Here is a 24,238-nt window from a genome sequence, read left to right on the forward strand (position 1 = left end):
GTAGATTTATTCAACCCGATTATACATGAGTTTTTTAAAGGTATGACATTTTTAGTATTTAGTATACAAAATTACATTTATTTAATCTGTGTAATGCACATGGTTTTTAAAGATATAACTATTTTTTATTATTTGATATATAAAATTACATTTATTTAACCTGTACAATATATGAGGTTCATAAAGATATAACTTTTTATTATTTAATATATTAAATTACATTTATTTAACCCGTGTAATACAAGGGGTTCTAACCTAGTATTAATATATATTAAAAACCAAGTAGTTCACACTCACTATTCATTCTAGCCAAAATTAATAACACATAGTTTTATAAATTATGTTTGTTACAAAATTACTAACACATATTTCATACAAATTGCTCATATAGAACCTAATGACCCAACTCCTGAAGTTAATGTAGAACATAATGAATTAAATTGAGGTGTAGAAAACAAATTTTTGGAAATTATTTTGTATGCTGCTTCGGTTAGATGTATTCCATCCCAACTGACATATGTATCGGGTTCATCACACACGGTTGCAGATGCATCTCCACATTCCACTGATGGATCGACATTATACCGCCCTTCACCTCCACAACATGCCTTCAAAGCTCCGTTGGTGAACCCTAAAACATGTAACAAACATGAATTGATAATGCAGATGACAAGCGTGTTGGGTAGGTGGGTTGATAGTTTCGGGTTGGCACATTGAATATTTGAATTATAAACTTGAACACGACCCATATGTTTGTTTGGGTAAAAGACTTCAATCCTAACTCGGATACACTTAAAATCGTGTAAACCCAACAAGACCCATTTCAATTATCTAGACTAGTCAAACGGGTTGGTGGCTGGCTTGTTTGATTAAACTGGTTAAACATGTCAATCCAAACACGACATGTTTGACAATCCAAAACCTGTCTATTTTTGTGTCATGTTTCAGGTCGTGTCAGGAATATGTAGGAGTGAAAGTTGTTATTAATTCAAGTTTATTTACCATATTTATACGGAAAAAGGTAGATTTCCATGGCAGCATTGTAGTAATCGGCATAGAAGATGTTGACATCAGAATGAAGATCTTGAACTTGCTTTAATTTTGTTTGTAGCAATTTGTTGTGGTATTCAGCAAACTGGTTTAACCTAACGAGGCATCCGGTTACATGTGTTAATTAATGTGCCTTGGTCAGCTTTGACCGAGTAAAAGGTGAAACATGGAAGTCATTTTCTGCACATGTTTATTCAGGAGATCATGGAGGAACAGGTCATACGTGGAAGTCATGCAACGTGGGAGTTTTCAACTTTCTGTTATTTATGCATTTGTAGGAGTAATTGTTTTTTAAGTTTTTTCCCTTCAAGTATTTTCCATTCAGTAATTTCAATTCCTCTTGTAATCGTTGATTTGAAGTTTAGTGAAAAAAACCCAGAAAATTGCCCTAGATCTGTGTCGTTAATTTGTCTTGTTTGCAGTTCTGATTTACCAACAATTGGTATCAGAGCCCCGTTATCGATCATTGTATGCCCAAATACCTACGATTCAACACCATGAATACAGATGCTACAACCTCGTTAATCCCCAAAGAAACTAATTCCGTATCACTACAAATCCCGACATTAACCGCGACAAACTACACCACATGGGCGATCAAGATGGAGGCTGTTATGGACGCTCAAGGCTTGTGGGAGTCCGTTGAACCGCCCGCCAATGCGGTGTTAGACGAGAAGAAAAACAAAACGGCTCGAGCATTCATCTTCCAAGCGATCCCAGAAGACGTCTTGTTGCAAGTGGCAAAGAAGAAGACGGCGAAGGAGATTTGGGAATCGTTGAAGACGCGATATGTGGGTGCCGAACGGGTTCAGAAGGCACGTCTACATACTCTCAATAGTGAATTTGAATCATTGAAGAGGAAAGACGAGGAGTCGATTGATGATTTCGCGGGAAAATTAAGTGGCTTGGGATCTAAGTATAACAGTCTCGGGTCAACGCTTGAAGACGGCAAGTTGGTTAGAAAATTGTTGGATGCGGTCCCAGATAGGTATCTCCAACTCGTTGCGTCGATGGAACAATATTCGGATGTGGACAGTATGCCGTTTGAGGAGGCTGTAGGGCGTTTAAAAGCGTATGAAGATAGGCTGAAATTGAGGAAGGGAAACACATCAAGTGAGAGCGGGTTGCTACTCACTCGGTCCGAGTCACACTTGGGTCAGAAATCACCGGGCAAAGGGTATTCGTCTGGTGGAAGGGGACGTTGTTCAAATGTTGAACGGGGTGGAAGACACAACACACGGGGCAGGGGGTCGCACCGAGGAAGAGGTGGTCGATGGAATGCCGGGTCACACCATGAAATGCAAAACGGGTCTCGAAAGCCGCGAGATAAGAAGCATGTTAAGTGCTTTAAATGTGATCAATTGGGGCATTATGCTTCAGAGTGTGAAGCAGGGAAGAAAGCACATGAAGAGGTGAACTTGACACAAGAAGAGGAGCAGACACTTTTGTTGACTGTTTACGGAGAAAAAGTTCAAAACATGGTGCTACTAAATGAAGACAAGGTGTTCCCAGCCTGCATCGATGATAAAGCTGAACGTAACCCAAATACTTGGTATTTAGATAACGGAGCCAGTAATCACATGACTGGTTCCAAAGATTTATTCGCTGAATTGGATGAGAAGGTGACGGGTCAAGTCCGATTTGGTGACGGGTCAAGAGTTGAAATACGGGGTAAAGGAACAGTATTATTTAAATGCAAAAACGGGGACCAGTTCGTGCTTCGTGAAGTGTACTTCATACCGGCTCTCAATAGTAACATCATAAGTTTGGGTCAAATGACTGAAGAAGGTTACGAAATTGTGATGCGAGGCGATTATCTTAAGATATCGGATGAAGAGGGTAAGTTGATCATGAAGGTACAACGTTCAACCAATAGGCTGTACAAAATAGTACTGCACACTTCCAAGCCTGTTTGTCTTTTGACCAATTTAGATGATGAAGGATGGGTTTGGCACGCGCGTCTCGGACATGTGAACTTCACAACATTAGGAAGTTTGGTTCGAGATGAGTTAGTGGAAGGTGTACCGCGCATTAAACATCCAAGGCAGGTGTGCGAAGGTTGTTTAGTCGCCAAACAAACCCGACAATCGTTCCCTCTCGAAGCACAATGGCGAGCAAGCAAACCACTTGAATTGGTTCACGCCGACTTGTGCGGGCCAATAACGCCACAAACCATTGGAGGTAACAAGTATTTCTTACTGCTTGTTGACGACTATTGTAGATTTATGTGGGTTTACTTGCTAAAAAGTAAAGATGAAGCATTGCCAAAATTCAAAATTTTCAAAGTAGAAGCTGAAAAACAAACAACTCAAAAGGTCTGTATGTTACGAACGGACCGAGGCAGTGAGTTTACCTCAAAATTGTTTAACCAATTTTGTGAAGAGCAAGGGATTAAACGTCAACTAACGGTCCCTTACTCTCCACAGCAGAATGGTGTTGTAGAACGTCGCAATAGAACCATTCTGGAGGTAACTCGGTCACTTCTAAAAACGATGTCGGTACCTGAACCTTTTTGGGGGGAGGCTGTAAGACACTCAGTTTATTTACTGAACCGAGTATCAACAAAAGGTTTCAAATATAAGACACCCTACGAAGGATTGAAGGGGAGGAAACCAAAATTGGGGCATTTAAAAATTTTCGGTTGTATCGCTCATGTGAGAAAGACTGAAACTCATCTTGGAAAGCTTAGTGATCGAAGCTTAAAGATGGTATATCTTGGGGTTGAACCAGAAAGTAAAGGTTGTCGCTTGTTTTGCCCTAGTCAGAACCGAATTTGTGTTGCACGAGTGAAAGGTCGTGATTTTGATGAAACAAGGACTTGGGCCTGGAATGAAGCCCAAGAAAGTCAGCCCAAGTCACGTGAAACATGGGGTAATGCAAAAGTTATTATTCAACCAGGGCCCAGTTCAGTTAATAGCATGCCTAATATTGAAACAAGCCCTAATTCACCTCCTGGAGAATCAGCGACATCAGCAATTCACACACCCACAACAGTTCATGGCGAACAAGGAACATCACATGAGTCTTCGAGATTGCAGTCATTTTCAAGTGGGTCAATTGGAAGTCAGGGGAGTAGTGATTCGCCAAACAGGTCAGATATCGATAATGTTCCTTTTCAAGGTTATCGTTCCATTAATGAAATTTATGATGAAACGGTTCCGATTGAATTGGAACCTGATGAGTTGTTGCTAATTGGAGACGAGCCATCATCTTACAAAGAAGCAATTGTTGATAAAGAATGGCAAGAAGCAATGAAAGCGGAGATTGAATCAATTAAGAAGAACAAAACATGGGAGTTATGTGACCTTCCAGCAGGTCACAAAGCGATTGGTCTCAAGTGGGTCTTCAAATTGAAGAAGGATGCTGATGGTAAGATTACTAAACACAAAGCGAGAATCGTTGCAAAAGGTTATGTGCAGCGAAAAGGCGTCGATTTTGAGGAGGTGTTTGCACCGGTAGCGCGTTTAGAAACGATTCGATTAATTTTGGCCATAGCTGCAAAAGAAGGATGGCCGGTTTATCATCTAGACGTAAAATCAGCATTTCTGAACGGGGAACTACAGGAAGAGGTATACGTTTCTCAACCGGATGGTTTTGTTATTGCTGGAAAAGAAAGAATGGTGTACAAATTGCACAAAGCCTTATATGGACTAAGGCAGGCTCCAAGAGCTTGGAACCAGCGACTCGACAAAGCTTTAAAACGAGTTGGTTTTCTGAAGTGTCCACAGGAACAAGCCATTTACAAACTTCAAGGGTCGAAGACAAGTTTGATAGTAGGTGTGTATGTCGACGACCTGATCGTGACTGGGTCTGATGATAAACAGGTATGTGACTTCAAACAAAAGCTGAACAAAATGTTTGATATGGTTGACCTTGGTAAATTGTCATATTATTTGGGTATAAAAGTTGAACAGAAGGAAGGGGAAATAACTATTTGTCAAGGTGGGTATGCTAAAAAGATTTTGCAATCAGCTGGATTACTGGATTGCAACCCATCACAGTGGCCAATGGATCCAAAGTTAAAACTAACCAAAGATGAAACTGGAAAACCGGTTGATGCCACAAGCTATAGACGTATTATTGGTAGCTTGCGGTATCTACTTCACACCCGTCCGGATCTTGGGTACACGGTTGGAGTACTTAGCAGATTCATGGAGAGTCCAAAAGAAAGCCATTTGATGGCTATGAAGCAAGTTCTCAGGTACGTGAAGGGATCACTAGATTACGGGTTAAGGTACCGGAAAGATGGGGATGGCGAGTTGATTGGGTTTAGTGACAGTGGTCATGGATGCAATGCCGTTGACGGAAAGGCAACAACAGGTATGGCTTTTTATTATTCTGGAAACCTGATTACTTGCTCATCTCAAAAACAGAAAACAGTGGCGTTGTCCTCTTGCGAAGCCGAATTCATGGCTGCAACATCCGCTGCGTGTCAAGCACTCTGGTTGAAAAGTTTACTGGCTGAACTCATAGGGTTGACAGGTCAAAGTGTGAAGCTGTTGGTTGACAACGAGTCCGCAATCGCCCTAATGACAAATCCCGTGTTTCACGGGAGGTCTAAGCACATTGATACCAAGTATCACTTCATTAGGGAATGCATAGAAAGAGGGCAGATTAGTGTTCAGCATGTGAGTGGAAATATGCAGAAAGCTGACATTATGACAAAGGCATTGCCACGAATCAAATTCAGTGAGATGCGAGCACTGCTAGGCATGGAAGATCTTGGTGACACAAGTGCACATTAAAGGGGAGAATGTTAATTAATGTGCCTTGGTCAGCTTTGACCGAGTAAAAGGTGAAACGTGGAAGTCATTTTCTGCACATGTTTATTCAGGAGATCATGGAGGAACAGGTCATACGTGGAAGTCATGCAACGTGGGAGTTTTCAACTTTCTGTTATTTATGCATTTGTAGGAGTAATTGTTTTTTAAGTTTTTTCCCTTCAAGTATTTTCCATTCAGTAATTTCAATTCCTCTTGTAATCGTTGATTTGAAGTTTAGTGAAAAAAACCCAGAAAATTGCCCCAGATCTGTGTCGTTAATTTGTCTTGTTTGCAGTTCTGATTTACCAACAACATGATCATACTCTTCTTTCTCCGAACCGCAAACTGTCAAATAGGATGCAGAGCATCCAACTGGAAAGTTTCCTGGAACAACTAGTGTCTTGGCACCCATTTCAATCAATTCCTGTAATTAAAAGTTAGATCTAAAGAAATTAATTTATCATCTAATGATATAACATTATTTAAAAGTCCAATCTTGTATGATTATTGTAGGTTCTTACATCGATTGCTGAGATGATGATATCGATAACAAGAGGAACAAATGATTCAACCTCTTCGACGGATTTTCCCCAAAGAATTGGATAGTTGTAATCATTTCCTCCGATCTCTCCGACAAGGATCAAAGATCGTCCAATAAAATCTCTACAATCTATCAAGAATTATGATCAGTTAGTATAAACAAGAACCTACTAACTTGGGTTTGAATAAAGAAAATGGTGTTAGTTACTTGATTCGTTGCCACAAATAGAAGGCAATGATTGTTTAAACCATGCTAACTGAACTCCTAAAGACGCATTTGTCATGGGATTTACAATCCCTCTTGGTTCAAGAACTGATCGATCCAACGCTGTAGCACCCGCCACTGCATAATTCACTCCTTGTTTGAATGTCACCATGTTGTTGTTCCCCTTGTCTTGTAGAAATGGTGGTACCAATGGCAACCCGAGCCTCTCAGCTGCATAAACATAGAAAAAAGAACTGAAATTTGAACTTAAAATGCAGTATTATCATTGCTAAATCTAGATCTGAAACCACCAGAATATGTTTTGTTTTGTATATAAATAAATAAATACATATAGATCTGATCATTAGCAAAACTAAACTAAATTGTTTACCAAGGAAGTCGATGATGAGGCGGCCATTAGAACAACGTCCGGTGGATTGATTCAAGAAGTTTTCGCCGTAAGGTGGTAAAAAAAGTGGAAGCACTCGGTTGGATATCGAGGCGAGCTGTTTAAGGTTACCGGTGTCAGCAAGGGAGTCGCCGAAGCTGATGATGGACGTATAGCATCCATTAGCATACAAACAACTACTCCATAGCCACACAAAAATCACCAAAAAAACTCCAGAAGTTATGGATATTGAAGAAGAAGCCATTGGAAAACAGAGATAAAAAATTGGTCTGTTTGTTGACATTAGTTTATTCGTAGATGCTTGATTAAAATAATTATATTATAGTTTATACAAGACAATACAAATTAAGAATATGATGATATCATGTGATACATCATGATAAAATTAATAGGGATTTTTACAAATTTCCCAATCCTCCTCCAAAGAAGCCTTATTACATATTTCTTCAATCGCTAAATTTAATTACATGTTTCACCTTCTTAAACCCAAGAGCAAACTTCCGTTTTGCTCCCTGTGGTTTGGTCACTTTAACGGTTTTGCCCCAAACCTTTCAAAATAGCCATTTTACTCCCTCGTCTATGAAGGCCATCATGATTTTGCTCCCCACCCCTAAACGTCATCCACTTTTACAGTTAAAGTCTGTCACGTGCAAAACACCTGAGGGGCAATTATGTCTTTTCCCAACCCTCCCTTTACAATTCCAGCTTAAAACCCTAACTGTTAAAATGGATGACGTTTAGGGGCGGGGAGCAAAATCATGAAGGCCTTCATAGATCAGGGAGTAAAATGGCTATTTTGAAAGGTTTGAGGCAAAACAGTTAAAGTGACCAAACCACAGGGAGCAAAACGGAAGTTTACTCTAAACCCAATATGCTACGTATTTATCTATTTCAATAAAAATACTCTTATAAAATAACTATTTTACCCTTAATGAGTTTATTAAATGACTAATTATATATTTTTTATTTTAATAAAATCAATTACATAAAAATATAACTTTAAAAGTATTTTGAGTTAATTATTGTTTTCGTCCCTGTGGTTTGTCAAAGTCAAAAATCACTATTTCAGTCAATTAGTTTAAAAATTGCGATTTTAGTCCCTATGGTTTCACTTTCGTAACTATTTCAGTCCACCGCGTAATCATTTCAGTCCCTGTACTTAACAGAATAATGGATTGAAATGGTTACGAAAGTGAAACTATAGGGACTGAAATCGCAATTTTTAAACTAATGGACTGAAATAATGATTTTTGACAAACCACAAGGATGAAAACAGTAATTAACTCAAATATTTTTTTTTGCTTTTTTATATTAACATTTAGTTGATTAAGACTGGCTAATATTTGCACATTAATTCTATTATGTAAAGAAAATAAATTAAGATGGATTTTGGAATTAAAAAGGGTTCATCTTCATAACTAATTGTGTGAATATAAGTCTAGATAACAACTTTATTATTGCCTACGATTAATAGTTTAAGAAGATTTTCTTTGAAACGATAGGGATGTGGGAATAGTGGAAACTTTTAATATATATGTAATAGTTCTTAAGGGAAAAGATCAAATAGGAAGTTAATTTTGGCTAGGAAGGATAGGAAGCCATAGGATTATGACATGTGGCAAATTTTAAAATAAAGAGAAAAGGTATTTTAGTCAATCTCATCGTTTCTTCTTCCTTCTTCTCCCCAGTTACTTCAAAACCCACCATTTTCAAAACCCACCATCTCCAACATTTTCTTCACTTACTATCTCAATAATCACTACATTATAGTGTGATTTTCGTCATCAATCAATGATTCAACAACCCGATCAACGTGTTCTTCAGCTTTTTTCAAAGAAAACCCAGTTTAATTTCATTCAAAATCTCGTTTTTTCTGGTGTCAAAGGTTTCAACCATAACCCGCACAGGCGCACACACATAAATTCGGGTCAACCCAAACTCGACCTGTTTAACCCATTTTTTTAAATGAGTCATACATGTTGACGAGTTATAAACGGTTTGCTGGTTGTGAACGGGTTATTGATAATTTGTTTAATGGTGAGTGTAAATGAGACAAATAGATAATATGGTGTGACAAAATTAACATTATTATTGTTTATTGGTGAGTATAAATGAGACAAATAGATAATGTAGTGTGATAAAACTAGCATTTTTATGACTAACAATGTAAAATGGAAACAGAAAAAACCCAAAACAAAATTTAAAAGTTTCTTTTGTATAGTCAACCAAAAACATATTTTTTTGTATCATTGTTCAGACCGTGTCAAAATTTGTCGCCCCTACCACATACTCACAAGCTCAAATTTACAACCTCTTATTGCGTGTTATATAAATTTCATTTATTTTTATAGCTTATTATTTTTTATAAATTATCAATATTAATATTAATATTAATATTAATATTAATATTAATATTAATATTAATATTAATCTATCTACTATAATAAAAGAAACCAAGTTTTGGACACCTGTCATTCATAGAAGGTATCCTCAAATATATACTTATCTTATATTAACTAAAAAAATAAATAATAAATTAATATTAAATCTTATCATACTTTAATAAAATATTATCCTCAAATCTAAATTGTTAATTTAATATATTTTTAAAACAAATATCTCTCTTTCTACTTATCTTATATTAAATATATAAATAATAAATTAATATTAAACGTTATCCCAATTTATTAAAAATATAACTTTTTTTATTAATTGGTATACAAAATTATATTTATTCAACTCGTGTAAAACGCGGGCTTTTTAAAAATATAACTTTTTTTATTTACTATACAAAGTTACATTTATATAACACGTGTAATACACGAAGTTTTTAAAGATATAACTTTTTATCATTTACTATGTAAAATTAGATTTATTCAACACATGTAATACACGGGGTTTTAAAGATACAATTTTTTTATATTATTTGGTAGATTTTTCAAACCGACTATACACGGGTTTTTTTAAAGATACACGTTTTTAGTATTTAATATACAAATTACATTTATTTAATATGTGTAATACACATGGTTTTTAAAGATATAACTCTTTTTTAGATCTATTCAACACGTGTAATATACGAGGTTTTTAAAGATGTAATATTTTTATTATTTGGTAGATTTATTCAACCCGATTATACATGAGTTTTTTAAAGGTATGACATTTTTAGTATTTAGTACACAAAATTACATTTATTTAATCTGTGTAATGCACATGGTTTTTAAAGATATAACTATTTTTTATTATTTGATATATAAAATTACATTTATTTAACCTGTACAATATACGAGGTTCATAAAGATATAACTTTTTATTATTTAATATATTAAATTACATTTATTTAACCCGTGTAATACAGGGGATTCTAACCTAGTATTAATATATATTAAAAACCAAGTAGTTCACACTCACTATTCATTGTAGCCAAAATTAATAACACATAGTTTTATAAATTATGTTTGTTACAAAATTACTAACACATATTTCATACAAATTGCTCATATAGAACCTAATGACCCAACTCCTGAAGTTAATGTAGAACATAATGAATTAAATTGAGGTGTAGAAAACAAATTTTTGGAAATTATTTTGTATGCTGCTTCGGTTAGATGTATTCCATCCCAACTGACATATGTATCGGGTTCATCACACACGGTTGCAGATGCATCTCCACATTCCACTGATGGATCGACATTATACCGCCCTTCACCTCCACAACATGCCTTCAAAGCTCCGTTGGTGAACCCTAAAACATGTAACAAACATGAATTGATAATGCAGATGACAAGCGTGTTGGGTAGGTGGGTTGATAGTTTCGGGTTGGCACATTGAATATTTGAATTATAAACTTGAACACGACCCATATGTTTGTTTGGGTAAAAGACTTCAATCCTAACTCGGATACACTTAAAATCGTGTAAACCCAACAAGACCCATTTCAATTATCTAGACTAGTCAAACGGGTTGGTGGCTGGCTTGTTTGATTAAACGGGTTAAACATGTCAATCCAAACACGACATGTTTGACAATCCAAAACCTGTCTATTTTTGTGTCATGTTTCAGGTCGTGTCAGGAATATGTAGGAGTGAAAGTTGTTATTAATTCAAGTTTATTTACCATATTTATACGGAAAAAGGTAGATTTCCATGGCAGCATTGTAGTAATCGGCATAGAAGATGTTGACATCAGAATGAAGATCTTGAACTTGCTTTAATTTTGTTTGTAGCAATTTGTTGTGGTATTCAGCAAACTGGTTTAACCTAACGAGGCATCCGGTCACATGATCATACTCTTCTTTCTCCGAACCGCAAACTGTCAAATAGGATGCAGAGCATCCAACTGGAAAGTTTCCTGGAACAACTAGTGTCTTGGCACCCATTTCAATCAATTCCTGTAATTAAAAGTTAGATCTAAAGAAATTAATTTATCATCTAATGATATAACATTATTTAAAAGTCCAATCTTGTATGATTATTGTAGGTTCTTACATCGATTGCTGAGATGATGATATATCGATAACAAGAGGAACAAATGATTCAACCTCTTCGACGGATTTTCCCCAAAGAATTGGATAGTTGTAATCATTTCCTCCGATCTCTCCGACAAGGATCAAAGATCGTCCAATAAAATCTCTACAATCTATCAAGAATTATGATCAGTTAGTATAAACAAGAACCTACTAACTTGGGTTTGAATAAAGAAAATGGTGTTAGTTACTTGATTCGTTGCCACAAATAGAAGGCAATGATTGTTTAAACCATGCTAACTGAACTCCTAAAGACGCATTTGTCATGGGATTTACAATCCCTCTTGGTTCAAGAACTGATCGATCCAACGCTGTTGCACCCGCCACTGCATAATTCACTCCTTGTTTGAATGTCACCATGTTGTTGTTCCCCTTGTCTTGTAGAAATGGTGGTACCAATGGCAACCCGAGCCTCTCAGCTGCATAAACAGAGAAAAAAGAACTGAAATTCGAACTTAAAATGCAGTATTATCATTGCTAAATCTAGATCTGAAACAACCAGAATATGTTTTGTTTTGTATATAAATAAATAAATACATATAGATCTGATCATTAGCAAAACTAAACTAAATTGTTTACCAAGGAAGTCGATGATGAGGCGGCCATTAGAACAACGTCCGGTGGATTGATTCAAGAAGTTTTCGCCGTAAGGTGGTAAAAAAAGTGGAAGCACTCGGTTGGATATCGAGGCGAGGTGTTTAAGGTTACCGGTGTCAGCAAGGGAGTCACCGAAGCTGATGATGGACGTATAGCATCCATTAGCATACAAACAACTACTCCATAGCCACACAAAAATCACCAAAAAAACTCCAGAAGTTATGGAGATTGAAGAAGAAGCCATTGGAAAACAGAGATAAAAAATTGGTCTGTTTGTTAGACATTAGTTTATTCGTAGATGCTTGATTAAAATAATTATATTATAGTTTATACAATACAATACAAATTAAGAATATGATGATATCATGTTATACATCATCATAAAATTAATAGGGATTTTTACAAATTTCCCCCTCCTCCTAAGAAGCCTTATTACATATTTTCCTCAGTCGCTAAATTTAGTTAAATATTTCAGCTTCCTAAACCCCATATACTACATATTTATCCATTTAATTAAAAATACTCTTATGAAATAACTATTTTACCCTTAATGAATTTATTAAATGACTAATTACATATTTTTTATTCTAATAAAATCAATTACATAAAAATATAACCTCAAAAATATTTTTTTTTTTGCTTTTTATATTAACATTTAGTTGATTAAGATGGACTAATATGAAGACTTTATTGAAAAAACTTGTACTGATTGTTATGTTTTACAAAGAAAAACAAGAGGCCTATTTATACACCAAACAAAGAACTATACACGGAAACACATTGAATGGTTGGTGCTGGAAACAGGCTGACGAATAGCTAGCAAATCTTTGATTGGAAATGATGACCAGATCTGATCCTATAATTTTGCCTTTGATATTTCTTTCCGTTTAACATTCCCCCTCAAGTTGAGTAGTGGGATCTCCAATACTTAACTTGTTTAGGCATTTGCTGAATATTCTCTCATTAACCGCCTTTGTTAGGATATCTGCTAATTGATTTTCAGACCGCACAAAAGGTAGTTCAAGTATCCCTGATTCGAGCTTTTCTTTAATGAAGTGTCTATCTACTTCTACAATACTGAACCATGATTCTAGTTGGTTCTGTCGGAGTAAAACCGACTTCAGTTAGAAGCTTCCGTATCCATAGTATTTCTGTCAAGTCTCGTGCTATTCCTCGAAATTCAGCTTCTGCACTAGATAGAGCAACCACCTTTTGCTTCTTGCTTCTCCAGGTAACTAGATTTCCTCCGACTAGGGTGAAGTACCCTGATGTTGATCTTCGATCCCCTTTATCTCCGGCCCAGTCTGCATCATTGTACCCTTGAATTTTCAGATGTCCGTTTGATTTAAAGAGGACTCCATGGCCAATTGTACCTTTGAAATATCTCATGATTATATATACTGCTTCCATGTGTGCTATTTGAGGCTGGTGCATAAAGTGGCTAACAACACTTACTACATAAGCTATGTCAGGTCGTGTGTGTGTGACAGATATATCAGCTTTCCTACTAGCCGTTGATACCTCTCTTTTTCGACTAGTTTTGCTCCTTCCTCCATTTGAAGTTTATGATTCACCATCATTGGTGTATCTGCTGGTTTGCAATCGATCATTCCCGTTTCGGCTAACATATCTAGGATGTATTTTTTTTGGCAAATAAAGATTCCTCGTTTGGACCTTAGTACTTCAATTCCAAGAAAATACTTAAGTCTTCCCAAATCTTTCATTTTGAATTCTCAGAACATGCTCTCTTTTAATTTTGTCATCTCTTCCTTGTAATTCCCCGTAATGATCATATCATCAACATATACAATTAGACATGTTACAAGTCTTCCTCTTTGTTTGATGAACAAAGTGTGGTCCGAGTTGCTTTGTTTGAATCCATATCCTTTGATTGTGAGTGTAAATCTACCAAACCATGCTCGAGGAGACTGCTTTAGACCATAAAGGGATTTTTTTTAACCGACATACTTCACCTGTCTTGAAATCTGTTGCTAAACCAGGAGGAGTTTCCATGTAAACTTCTTCTGTTAATTCTCCATGCAGAAAAGCGTTCTTTACGTCAAATTGATGAAGTGGCCAATTTCCGTTTGCAGCTATCGAGAAGAGGACTCTGATAGTGTTAATTTTGGCCACGGTGAGAAGGTTTCCAAGTATTCGATCCAGTATGTTTGAGTATATCCTTTAGCTACCAGTCGGGCTTTGTACCTCTCAATGGTTCCATCTGACTTGTACTTCACTGTAAAAACCCAGCGACATCCCACGAGTTTCTTTCCTGGTGGAAGAGTACACTTTTCCCATGTATCATTTTCATCAGGGCCTCCATCTCTGTTCTCATTGCTTTTTTCCAGTTCTCAGATTCTAAGGCTTGTTTTACATTGGTTGGAGTATGTTCAGAATATAATATAATGAGGAAACAAATGCTTTAGCTTCATGAGATAGGCTCCCCCTGGCTGTGTTGGCTACCGGATAATTTGAGTTTCGAGATTCCTTCTCTGGGGAATATCGCTTGGGAGGAACTCCCCTATTTGCCCTTGGTGGCAACACATACCGTTCTGGTGCTTCCCTTGGTTCAATGTGCTCTGCTGTTGTGACCGGTTCTATGTGTTCACCATCACTATGATTTGGGGAAGCAGGAGAACTTCGTTCAGCTTGCTCCTGTTCTGTGTGCTCACATTCATAATGATTAGGGGAAACATCAGAATTTTCAGGAATCTCATTATTACTTACCCCGGGCATCGGGTTGGAGGGATTTTCTTTAGTGACACTATGCTCGGTTGGTTGTGTGTTTGTGTCAGCCGATGATTCTCCTTTGGTATTGTGATCTCCTCTGGTTATGACTTCCTCAGACGATGGGAATTGAGTCAGCCAACCCAGTGTGTCTATGTGTTCGTTCTCCCCCTGACCATTGGGTTGGGTGTTATAGAAGTATTCTATTTCAAGAAATTCAAGGTTCATAGTAGTGTATGTGTGACGTGTTTTTGGGTTATAACAACGATAACCTTTTTGATTAACTCCATAGCCCACAAACACACATTTCTCGGCACACGGGTCAAGTTTTGTTCGATTGGTTTTGGGTATGTGAACAAAGGCTGAGCAGCCAAAAAATTGTGGTTCAAGAGTAAGAGGAGGAGGGATCTTGGCAAATTTTTCTAGGGCTTGTGTGGGGGTTTTTAGTTCAAGAATTTTTGTAGGAAGTTGATTTATGAGGTATACAGAAGAAGCAACTGCTTCGGGCCAAAATAATTTAGGGACTCAAGAATTATACGGTTTTTGCATTCGGCTACTCCATTTTGTTCAGGAGTATGTGGACAGGTGGTTTGGTGAATTATCCCTTTGGTTTGGCAAAAACGTTTTACAGATACATTAACGAATTCCCCCCATTATCGGATCGAAGAATTTGAATTTCTTTTTGAAATTGAGTGTGAATCATAGTATGGAATATAGTAAATTTTTCAAAAACTTCAGACTTGTGTTTCAAGAAATAAACCCACGTTATACGGGTACAATTATCTATGAATAGCAAGAAATAACGAAAACCTTGCCCCCCCCCCCCCCCCCCCCGTAATAGGGGACCGACCCCATACATCAGAATGAATTAATGAGAAAGGCACATTAACTTTTGTATTATTTGGCTTGAAAGGTTGTCGATGGCTTTTAGCAAGAAAACAAGTTTCACAATTTATTTTATCATGAGGAGAAAAAAGTTTAGGGAATAAAAGATGTAGATACCCAGAAGATGGATGTCCAAGACGCCTATGCCATAACCATGCTTCCCGGTTTATAGTTCCATGAGCCAGCATCACAGTACCTTGTTGAGCCACCTCATCCACATAGTACAACCCCCGACGCTCAGTGCCACGTCCAATAATCGTCCCCGTCTAGATGTCCTGTAAGATACAAAAGGTGGGATGCATTAGCACTATACAATTTAGTTCTTTTGTCACATGACTGATTGATAGTAATTTATGTGACAATGATGGAACATAAAGGCAATTTGAGAGTTTTAACGTTGGGGAGATTTCAATTGTTCCCCCTCCTTCTGCATGCATAACCTCTCCGTTTGCAGTTTGAATATGAGTTTTTCCCGGTTTGGATGTTGACACCAAATCAGAAATTTCATATGTCATGGTGTCGGTTGCCCCACAATCGAAAATCCAAGGTTTTTTTTTTGTAACAGTTCTGTACCGCATTTGCCTTTCCCATTTCCCTTTTTCTTTTCTCTATTTCTACCCGTGCTCCCCACCTTTTCATTTCTCTATCTTCACTTTTTCCAAGACAACAAGCTAATCAGGTACCTTTTCTCTGTTTCTCTATCTTAACCTTTTCAATCCCCAAGTTAAAATTCAAGGGTTTCGATTTCTACCAGAAATTCAACACTCGATCTGAATATAATCACCGATTCGCAACAAATCATCGAAGAATCTCCGATTCACAACAATTGGATTGCTGAAATCAGGTACCGGATGAAAGCGTTGAATGATCACAGAAAGGAGATCTCCGGTTGATTTACTCGGCGTCACGGCGGTGAGTGATGCACACAACGGCGAGAATAGGCGGAGCTGGTTATGACTGTGAGGTGTGACGGAGGCTGTTGGCGGCGGCGATAGGTGGCCGGAGGCGGAGGACAGAGGCGGAGGTGGTGGTGAGAGGGTGCGGAACTGGTCGTTCCGGTGGGGTATTGGGGGAGGACTGATTGTTCCGAGGCGATTTCACCGGTGATTGAAGGGCAAACAGGTTTGATTTCTTTTTTGAGTTTGATTTTGGTTTTTTTTGGGTTTTAATCTGGTTTGAGGTTGGATTTGTTGGGATAGATTGTAGATGATGAGCAAAGTGTTTTCAAGGATCAGAAATACTGCTCTGATACCATGAAGACTTTATTGAAAAAACTTGTATTGATTGTTATGTTTTACAAAGAAAAACAAGAGGCCTATTTATACTCCAAACAAAGAACTATACATGGAAACACATTAAATGCTTGGTGCTGGAAACAGGCTGGCGAATGGCTAGCAAATCTTTGCTTGGAAATGATGATCAGATCTGATCCTATAATTTTCCCTTTGCCATTTCTTTCCATTTAACATAATATTTGCACGTTAATTCTATTCTGTAAAGAAAATAAATTAAGATGGATTTTGGAATTAAAAGGGTTCATCTTTATTACTAATTGTGTGAATATAAGTCTAGATAACAACTTTATTATTGCCTACAATTAATAGTTTAATAAGATTTTCTTTGAAACCATAGGGATGTGGGAATAGTGGAAGCCTTTAATATATATGTAATAGTTCTTAATACATAAACGTAATAAGATAGAACACATATGTAATTGTTAATATATGTAATACTCTGCTTAGTATTATACGTAGTATCTAATTGTAGTACATAGATTGATATAAACTAGTAGATAACGCCCACGCTCCGCAATGGGTATGTTTTTTCTGTTAACAGATATTTCAAAGCATATTTCCAGTATTTCCAGTCTGGTCCACATATTTGTAATGTTAGTTTCCATAAACTCTTATCAAAATGCCATGCATACACCAGTTGTTCCTTTCATGGCAGATTTGAGTTTCAAAATGCCATGCATACACCTTGGAAATTGCTGCAAAGAAGGTGTAGGCAATTGTATGCTCTGATATTTTCCAAAAAAAAAAACTCTCCTCAATGACGGAAGGCGGTTGAATAGGAAAAGGCAACCTAACCTAACGGAGCCTAATTTACAACATCTATTATAGCGAGGATGCTGAGCGCGAGCCCAATTTACAACCCTTTCTACATACCAAAACTTAGCGTTGTAGTTTTCACAAACATAGCTACAATCTCCACAATCAGAATACAAAGGAAGCGGCGTTTGTACAGCCACAGATGAGAATGTAAACTAAACAGACCATTAAGTAATTGTTGTTGTCGTGACTATCTATAAGAAGAACAGGCTGTAGAACTTTCGCCTGTTTCATATGAACTAACTATTTGTAGACATCAACATATAAAAAACGTAAATACAATATATATATATATATATATATATATATATATATATAAGAAAGAAAACATACCAAAAGATCCCAAACAGAATGTCGAAAGCCGATACACCTGTAACCTATGACACCACAAACTCACAAGTATCATTATAGGTTATTAATAAGAATAATAATTGGAGGATCGTTCGCACGACCAAATGAGTCGTTCAGAAGAGTTTTTGCTCAATACGAGAGGCGGAAACAAACGTATCGAGTTGTTTCAGCTTGAAATACACTTTAACTGTCTTGTTTATTGATAAAATCACGTTTTACAGCCTGTAGATACTTCGGCAGCACCTCGGTACCGGAATCACAAAGTTACAAATGAAATGGACAAGGCACACACACACACATATATATATATATATATATATATATATATATATATATATATATATATATATAGGCAAGTCCATTCTGCACGAAATGCTTCATGTGAAATGGATGAGTTCATTTCGTACGAAATGCCCAAATCCTATACTTTTCACATTTTCTTGAATATCGTGCCCTGATTTATCTGTTCTAATACAAGACTCGATACATGACGAAGTCGACAGACATATGCACCAATGGACTCCCCCTTGGATGTTGACGAAGTTTTTAGTGTCGAGTCTTCAAAGTCTTCAGTCTTTATCAGTCTTTTCTCTTTTTCCCAAAGTATCTGACAGTGTAAAACATCCTCAATCTTCTCTTTTCTTCTCTTTCTCTTATCAGCATCAACAACTAACTTCCCCTTGGATGTTGATCTAACAAATTCAATCTCCTCTTTCTCTCACTGAATCGCAATCTGACTCTATCTTCTCTTGATCAGATCTCTTGATTCCTCAAGTTCTTCAGCATCTGCAGTTGGCATGAATTTCAGGATCTGAGTCTGGCTCTACTATCTTCAGACTCCCCTTTGCTAGCAGACTCCCCTTTAAATTGTGCTGGAATCGTAGTCTGGCTTTCATGTTCTAAGATCGAAACCTGGCTCAAATTTTGCTCAGGTTTTATGTGGAAAGTCTTCAGAAATCGAAACCTGGTTACCCTGCACAAACTCTTCCTCATAATAAATTTCACAAATTTACAATTTGACAAATTTATATACCACAGACAAGAATTATTCAAAATGATTTAACATTTTTAATCTTTGATAAACCACTTGTAGAAATACCATTTTTCTTTTCAAATTCATTCTTCATCTTAAACAAACTCTCCTAATACTTTGTTCATCATGCTTAGCACTTGGAATTTTGAAAATCAGCTCTTCAACATCAGTTGTCGAAATAAATTGAAATAAAATCTTTTTTTTTTTAAATTTTCAAAACTTTATGCTAAAACACACTTAGAATCTTTTTGAAAGTTTTTATAATGAAAAGCAGTAAAGAAATATATACATACAAGATTTTTGTGAGTTTGCGTAAGAGGATCATATCAGTTTATGAGACAAATCACCAACACCGTTAAGCTTTAAACATTTTAAGTTCTAAACGATTCACTTAGATTGTCAGTATACTGATCCACTTTTCACACAAAGTTCAACTGTTCCGAGATACGAGATTAGTGTTTTAAGCACTTAAACTTATTCGCGTGTACCACCTCAGAATATACTCCCGTATCCAGACTTCTATATTCAGTCTTACAGGTGAGTGTACACTAATGATATCTATAAACGGGTAAATGCGAGACCATGAGAGCTCAGGCTAGAACTTCCGTTCAATCAGAGAGATGATGGCTCGTCTTTAGGTATGTCCCATTTGGGGATCTTTTCTTCAACAGCACATGATTAGCATTTTTCAATGTTTTATCATTTTTTATGCTGAGGGTGGGCTTTATGATTAAAGCTATGCAAAGTATTATACGAGGACTAGGCTATTGCTCCTGCAAAATCAGAAGTCCTGGTATAATACCCCAGATATCATCACGCACAAAGACCTAGTATGTCAGAAATAGAAAGCCCTTCAAACAAGATTTCGGGGGTTACCCATATATCCGAGAGATGTTCCCCACGAAATAAGTAAGTATTTGTATTTAGGTTTATATCTCGAAAACAATCTACTGAATGTATAAAAACCTACTGGCATATCCGCAGTGAGATCGTTTATCACATTTGACTTTCCAATTCTTTAGCGTGCTGTGATAGTCCACTGATGTACTATCATTTCCTCTTTTTTCACAACAAACTCGTTTTTGATTTTTATCATATTTTTGGCTTTTTTCAAAATTTTCTAATGTTTTTGGATTTTCTGAAATTTCTTACTCCCCCTAAAATTTAAAACCATTTAAAGAAAATTTGACAAACCGATGCGAATTGCTTCAATTCTCCATTCACTTTGGCATAAACAATCAGAACTCCTCCTGACAACAAACTATTTTCCCATTATGATTTCAAAACACTTAAGTTTGTTTTAATCAAAATGGTTTTTTCGGAAAATAAGTTTTGTTGAAATTCATAAACCACTTGTAGGTTAGGGGTTCATCACATTGTTCTTTTCAAACACTTGCATGAAAGTTAAATTAAGTTTAACTTAATGACCTTGATTTACTTGTAGATTCACTTGTATGAACTCGTCAACAATACTATTTGTAAATTGAAATATGACATTTTTGAGTTTTACCACTTGTAGGTTTTCCAAACAAAAATATTTCAAGAATGATGCCGATTCCTGCTCCACGATTACCAACTTGGGAGCTCCGGCAAGTCAGGATTTTTAAGTATGAAATACTGACATCCAAGCCTGACCAAACTTGGATGTGACATTTTCAGTTTCACTTGGGGTTTCAACATTTCTTTTTTCTTCATAAAAATCTTTCACCCCTTTGGCCTTACCCTCAACCATCTTTCCAAAAATATGTTTTACTTTGCCATTGAACGTTTTTTCGACATCAAATTCTTTCTTTTCAGAATAGAATTGATTCGAAATCTCAACTTTTTCAACTTTCTGTTTAAAATTTTCAGTCCTCAATGGTGGAAAGTTGACATCATCCATTGGAGGAACTGAATTTTCATTCTTAACCTCAACTGGTGGCTCCTCTGACTTTGATGAGTCAGATTCATCGCCAGATTTCACATCAGATTTCTTAACAACCCACTTTTGATTGCCAAGATTCACTCTTCTTTTGTAAAACCTTTTTGAACATTCACCAACTTCATATGTTGAGTTTTTAAACACTTTGAATTTTTCAGTTGGTGGTTCGGTTTTATCAACCACTTTCTCTTTGAGTTTAGAAACAACTTCCTGTTTTGTGTTGGTTGCCTTAGGACAGTTCCAGGCAATGTGACCAACTTCTTGACATCGGTAACAGGTTCTTGTCTCCTTTCTCTGGTTTGCTCCATTCTTTTCAAACTATTGTTTTTCTGCAAGAAAAGCTTTGTTCGACTGCTTGCAGAATGAACTTTCTTCTCTTCTTCAGAACTGGATCCTAAAACAAATATTGTTTTTGTTTTAGAAATTTTCTCATTTTTATAATTTTTAGGTGGAATAAAACCTAAGCCTTTCTTTTTGAAATTACTGTTATGGTTTGGTTTCTTTTGAAAACCAGAACCAGAACTATAACCTTTTTTCTTGTTTAGCCTTTGTTGAACTCTTGAGGTGTATGTTTTAGGTTTTTCAGTAAGATTTACATTTTTTATTTCAGAAATATTAATTTCTGTTAATTTGAAAACCTTTTTGATTTTTTCAATTTGAACACTTCTTATTGGAAATTCCTCATCAGAAAATAATTTGTCTGAATCATTCAAAGTATATGCCACTTTGAATATTTCGTCATTCAAATTATTTTTTGATAACAGAAATTCTTTATTATAAACCGTTTTGACCGACGATTTTGGATTGTCAACTGATGATGAACTCAAACTCTCGGATTCGGACTTTGACTCTGACTCCTCATCCTTATCCAACACCTGATCGACCACTTTCTTTATTAATGCAGACTCATGATCAGTGTCAGACGATGTGAACGTGACGTCAATGTTTTCTGGCAAATCATCAGTTGTTTCAGATTTTAACTTTATATTGACAACCTTTTTGACTTGCTACTCATTTGGTTTTCTAGGTGAATAACCTTCCCAGATTGGAGGCGGATACTTGTTATAACTGACACTCTGTTTCTTACCGGTATTCTTTTCTTTTGGCTTCTCATCTTGAAATGCTTCAAAACCTGCAACAGTTGGATAAATTCTGTCAATCAAATAATCAAAACTTGAATAACTTAGCAGCAATCGTCTGATTCTCTCATTTTCTACCTTTTCTGTCTCCAACTCCTGTTTCAACTTTGCACATTCTTCAATATAGTGATTAATAGCCTTTTGCTTGGACATCATCACTGCATTCATCATGGTTAAAGCATCTTCTCTTTCTGAGTTTGTCTTTTGCAAACTATTCACCGTTCTATTCAACACATCATACGACTCTTTCACGTAATTAACATCGAACAACAATTTTTCTTTCATCTTTTCCAACTCACTATACTTCTCATCTTTTTCTTCACACTGTTTGCAAGATTCCAAACATTTTAAACAAGGTTTCGTGATCTCAACAACTTTTTCAACTTCGATTATCTTCTCAACTTCAATTACCTTCTCAGCAACTTTAACTCCTTCATTCTATTCAGACTTCTTTTCCTGAGCAGCCTTCTTGCATTTTACCTTTTTCTGTTCTTTCGCTGCTCGCTTCTCCTTTAACTTCTCCAGTCTATCTACAAAATAAAATTTGAAACTTTCAGGAGATAATTGAGTTTTTCCAATGTTTATTTGTATTTCTTCCTCATCATCACTGTTATCAGTTGATGATTGATCAAACACTTGTGTCTGTTCTGAACTGTTATCTGAAGAAACAGGCTCTCCATCTTGATTCTTCTTATCACCATCAAACATTTTCATCCATTCCTTCATCAAATCTGGCTCTTGAACTATTTGTGCAATGAATGCTCCTAACTTTGAGTCAGGTGGAATGTATTTGTCCCAGCTAAAACCTTCTGCCACTTTTTCATCATCTTGATCTATTATACCATAAAAAGCTTTCTTCTTTCCATCTTCAATTTGTTTAGCATTTGACGATGATGGTTGTTGAGCAATTTGTTGATATATAGCTTTCCGATAATAATCATAATTCCTGAACGGATTCTGAGCTCCTCCTGCTTCTCGATTGGTACATTCCCTCTTGAAATGTCCTTTTTCCCTGCATCGAAAACAAGTAACTTTAGATTTATCAAAACCTAAAGTAGAAACATTTGCATCACGAAAATCATCTCTTCCTGTAATCATCTTAAATTTTTCAGCTCTTCTTAACACACTCGCTAAACACCACTTAATGTCCATAAGCTGCATCAACATTAATCTGATCGTAATCCTCTTTTGTCAACATAGGATTTCCGATTCTTCCTGCAACCAACCCTTCATATGATTCTAACACTGTAGCTAGTAATGACATATGACCTTTAGCGACTTCTTCAGAAAAATTTTGATTGTTCTGAAGATGTAATGCGATGTTGCATTGTATCACATAACCACTACCGTTGTTTGAACTTTGAGACTGATAACTTGAGGTTGAAACATTCGGATTAACACTCGAGTATGAAGAGAATCCACTGCTGCTGCTTGGACTTTGATTGACTTTGATTGATTGATCCAGATGAATTTTTTGTGCTGAAAGCCGTTTGCACCTTTGAACTTGCTTCAACATTCTGAACACCACGTTTGACGTACATCTTGACATCTTGTTGACCACTTCGATTATTCATTCTCGCGATCTTTTGTTGTTCAAGATTTTGTCCTTCAAGTTTCTCAATAAACTGGGAGATTGTTAATTTATCATATTCTCTAGTGTTCTTTAAGATCATCAGATATGTACCCCATTTTTCTGAGGTAAAGCATCAGCTAATTTGTCAACCCATTCTTCACGATCTTTGTTGATATCCAACAGGGACATTGATCGAACCAAATGACAATATCTTTCAATCAGCATCTTTGTGGTTTCACTCGGCAAGCTTGTAAACAAATCAAATTCTTTCTTTAACAATGATTTCTTACTCCTGATCATATGAGTACTTCCCTCAAATTTAACTCGAAGTGCTTCCCAAATCGAACGTGAAGTATTATCATGTTTAAGTAATATGAAGATGTCTTCATTCACAGCTTGCTGAAGTAGA

General features: G+C 36.3%; 3 protein-coding genes across 3 annotated transcripts; all 3 read right to left on the minus strand.

The window, feature by feature from the left end:
* Positions 1-306: 306 nt before the first annotated feature.
* On the minus strand, positions 307-7,211 carry LOC110930766 (GDSL esterase/lipase At1g28580). The gene is made up of 6 exons (XM_035986354.1): positions 6,950-7,211; positions 6,562-6,789; positions 6,335-6,483; positions 6,120-6,237; positions 1,003-1,164; positions 307-631 (listed from the first exon to the last, which is right to left on the minus strand). Exons 1-6 carry the CDS (start codon positions 7,209-7,211, stop codon positions 384-386), a joined length of 1,167 nt encoding a protein of 388 aa, XP_035842247.1. The 3' UTR covers positions 307-383.
* Positions 7,212-10,475: 3,264 nt separating this feature from the next.
* On the minus strand, positions 10,476-11,345 carry LOC110932575 (GDSL esterase/lipase At1g28640-like). The gene is made up of 3 exons (XM_022175902.1): positions 11,084-11,345; positions 10,597-10,712; positions 10,476-10,490 (listed from the first exon to the last, which is right to left on the minus strand). The coding sequence occupies exons 1-3, from the start codon at positions 11,343-11,345 to the stop codon at positions 10,476-10,478; spliced, it is 393 nt and encodes a 130-aa protein (XP_022031594.1).
* On the minus strand, positions 11,245-12,360 carry LOC110930765 (GDSL esterase/lipase At1g28580). Its single transcript, XM_022174135.2, has 4 exons — positions 12,072-12,360; positions 11,684-11,911; positions 11,455-11,605; positions 11,245-11,357 (listed from the first exon to the last, which is right to left on the minus strand). Exons 1-4 carry the CDS (start codon positions 12,331-12,333, stop codon positions 11,351-11,353), a joined length of 648 nt encoding a protein of 215 aa, XP_022029827.1. The 5' UTR covers positions 12,334-12,360; the 3' UTR covers positions 11,245-11,350.
* Between the last annotated feature and the right edge of the window lie 11,878 nt (positions 12,361-24,238).

This window comes from Helianthus annuus, chromosome 17 (assembly GCF_002127325.2).
Source record: "Helianthus annuus cultivar XRQ/B chromosome 17, HanXRQr2.0-SUNRISE, whole genome shotgun sequence".
In the NCBI taxonomy this organism is placed as follows: domain Eukaryota; kingdom Viridiplantae; phylum Streptophyta; class Magnoliopsida; order Asterales; family Asteraceae; genus Helianthus; species Helianthus annuus.